The sequence below is a fragment of the Cyprinodon variegatus genome, unplaced genomic scaffold (genome assembly GCF_000732505.1).
Source record: "Cyprinodon variegatus isolate N-32 unplaced genomic scaffold, C_variegatus-1.0 Scaffold2193, whole genome shotgun sequence".
Classification (NCBI taxonomy): domain Eukaryota; kingdom Metazoa; phylum Chordata; class Actinopteri; order Cyprinodontiformes; family Cyprinodontidae; genus Cyprinodon; species Cyprinodon variegatus.
The window spans coordinates 41,133-42,979 of NW_015152646.1; the positions used below are offsets into that span (position 1 = coordinate 41,133).

At 40.0% G+C, this 1,847-nt stretch overlaps 1 protein-coding gene across 1 annotated transcript in view; it reads left to right on the forward strand.

Annotated features, from left to right (window-relative positions):
• The window catches only part of LOC107105248 (GTPase IMAP family member 8-like), a gene marked incomplete at its 3' end in the record, with an annotated part of 15,253 nt that extends 13,659 nt beyond the window's left edge, over positions 1-1,594 (forward strand). Inside the window, exon 3 of the mRNA XM_015405375.1 lies at positions 416-1,594. Within this exon, the coding sequence (XP_015260861.1) occupies positions 416-1,594 (1,179 nt within the window). The remainder of the gene's footprint in view (positions 1-415) is intronic.
• Positions 1,595-1,847: the final 253 nt, after the last annotated feature.

Sequence of the window (1,847 nt, forward strand, 5' to 3'; positions counted from 1 at the left end):
ATGTCAGCAGACAGCAAGAAGCCTCCCAGATCTCCAGATGCATTTGAGACATCAAAAAAGTACTCCAGGGTGTTGTTCAGCATGGGGGTGAGTAGAAAATGAAGGCTAATCATGTTTTGGGTGTACTATTCCTTTAATGTACGATTTATTCTAAGTTTTTTAAGTTTATGTGGTAAAGTTGGGAAATTTTGTGAAAATTGGTTCTAGTTGGTGACAACTTCATTACTGGACTTGATGTACAGACTATCCCTCTAATCTTTTGTGATCTTTCTTCATCCTATGTTGATGTAAGATGAAGCAAGAAACTAATTAGGAAGAGCGAGATACCATTTTAGTTTTAACTGTAGATTATTGTGGGCTGGAGCAATATCTATGAATGTTTGTGTTTTCTCATATTTTCTCTATTCTATTACAGCATCTGGTTTCAGGATCGTGCTGTTGGGAAAAAGTGAGCAGAAAAAAATAAACATTTGTAACTTGATCACTGGAGAGCAGGAACTTCATCAGCAAAAGCACAGAGTGGCCTACCGTGGAAATTGGAGCGGAAAACCAGTGACTGTAGTAAAAACTCCAGACATGTTCAGTCTGTCAAAGGAGAAAATCCAAGAAGAAGTAAAGAACTGTGTGAGACTCTGTTCTCCTGGACCAAATGTTCTGCTGCTGTTGGTGAAACCTTCAGAATTTAAAGAAAAAGACAGAGAAAAACTGATGTTCATCCTGAGTTTGTTTGGTCAAGATGCCTTCAAATATTCAATAGTCATTTTAACAAATGACAGTAAAAACAGTCAATCTACCAATATTCTCATCAAGATGGTTCAAGGAAGATTCCAAAACATGAGAAATATTGACCAGAGTCAGTTGATGAAGCAGGTTGAGACAGTTGTCACTGAGAACAAAGGGGCATATCTGACCTTTAGGGAAGAGACCAGCAGGCCACAAGATGAACAGATGCAATCTTTAATAAACCTGGTTTTGTGTGGGAGGAGAGGATCAGGAAAAACCTCAGCAGCCAAGGCCATTCTAGGTCAGACAGATCTTCTTTCACCCTCCAACTCAGAATGTGTTAGACACCAGGGAGAGGTTTGTGGACGTTGGGTTTCTGTGGTGGAGCTGCCTGCATTGTGTGGAAAACCTCAGCAGGAAGTGATGGAGGAATCATTCAGGTGTATCTCCCTCTGTGATCCTGAGGGTGTCCACACCTTCATCCTGGTCCTACCTGCGGGTCCCCTCACTGATGAAGACAAGGGAGAGTTACAGACCATCCAGGACACATTCAGCTCTAGAGTCAATGACTTCACCATCATCCTGTTCACCAAAAAGTCAGATCCTACAGCTGGAGATGTCAACTTCATAGAGACTGATAGAAACATCCAGGAGCTTCTTCAGAGCTGTGGAGGAAGATATGTTGTTCTCAACATCAATGACGAGCAGTGGATCCACCAACTGTTGGATAGAGTGGAAAATATCAAAGCAGCTGAAGACAAACCAAAAGGCTACAATTTTAAGACATTTGCACATGCCCAAATTAGTAGACTCATACAAAAAGAAGCACATAACAGTAAGCAACAGGAACAGCAGAAGAATAAAAATATCTGTAAGTATTTCAAGTATTAATGTCAGTAGTTTTTAAAATGTATTTATGATTTTAAATCCCAGGTATTGGTGCTCAGTGGCGCATTGGTATTTGCTAGGTTTATAATTTCGAAAATAATACTAAATGATTTATTCTAATTTTGCATTGTAAGTAAGTATTAAATTTATTATCATTCCCTACATGAACCACCAGGTGTCGGCAGAGAGCAGATGCCTAGGGTAGAGCAGGGGTCTGTTTCACAAAGCAGGTTTAA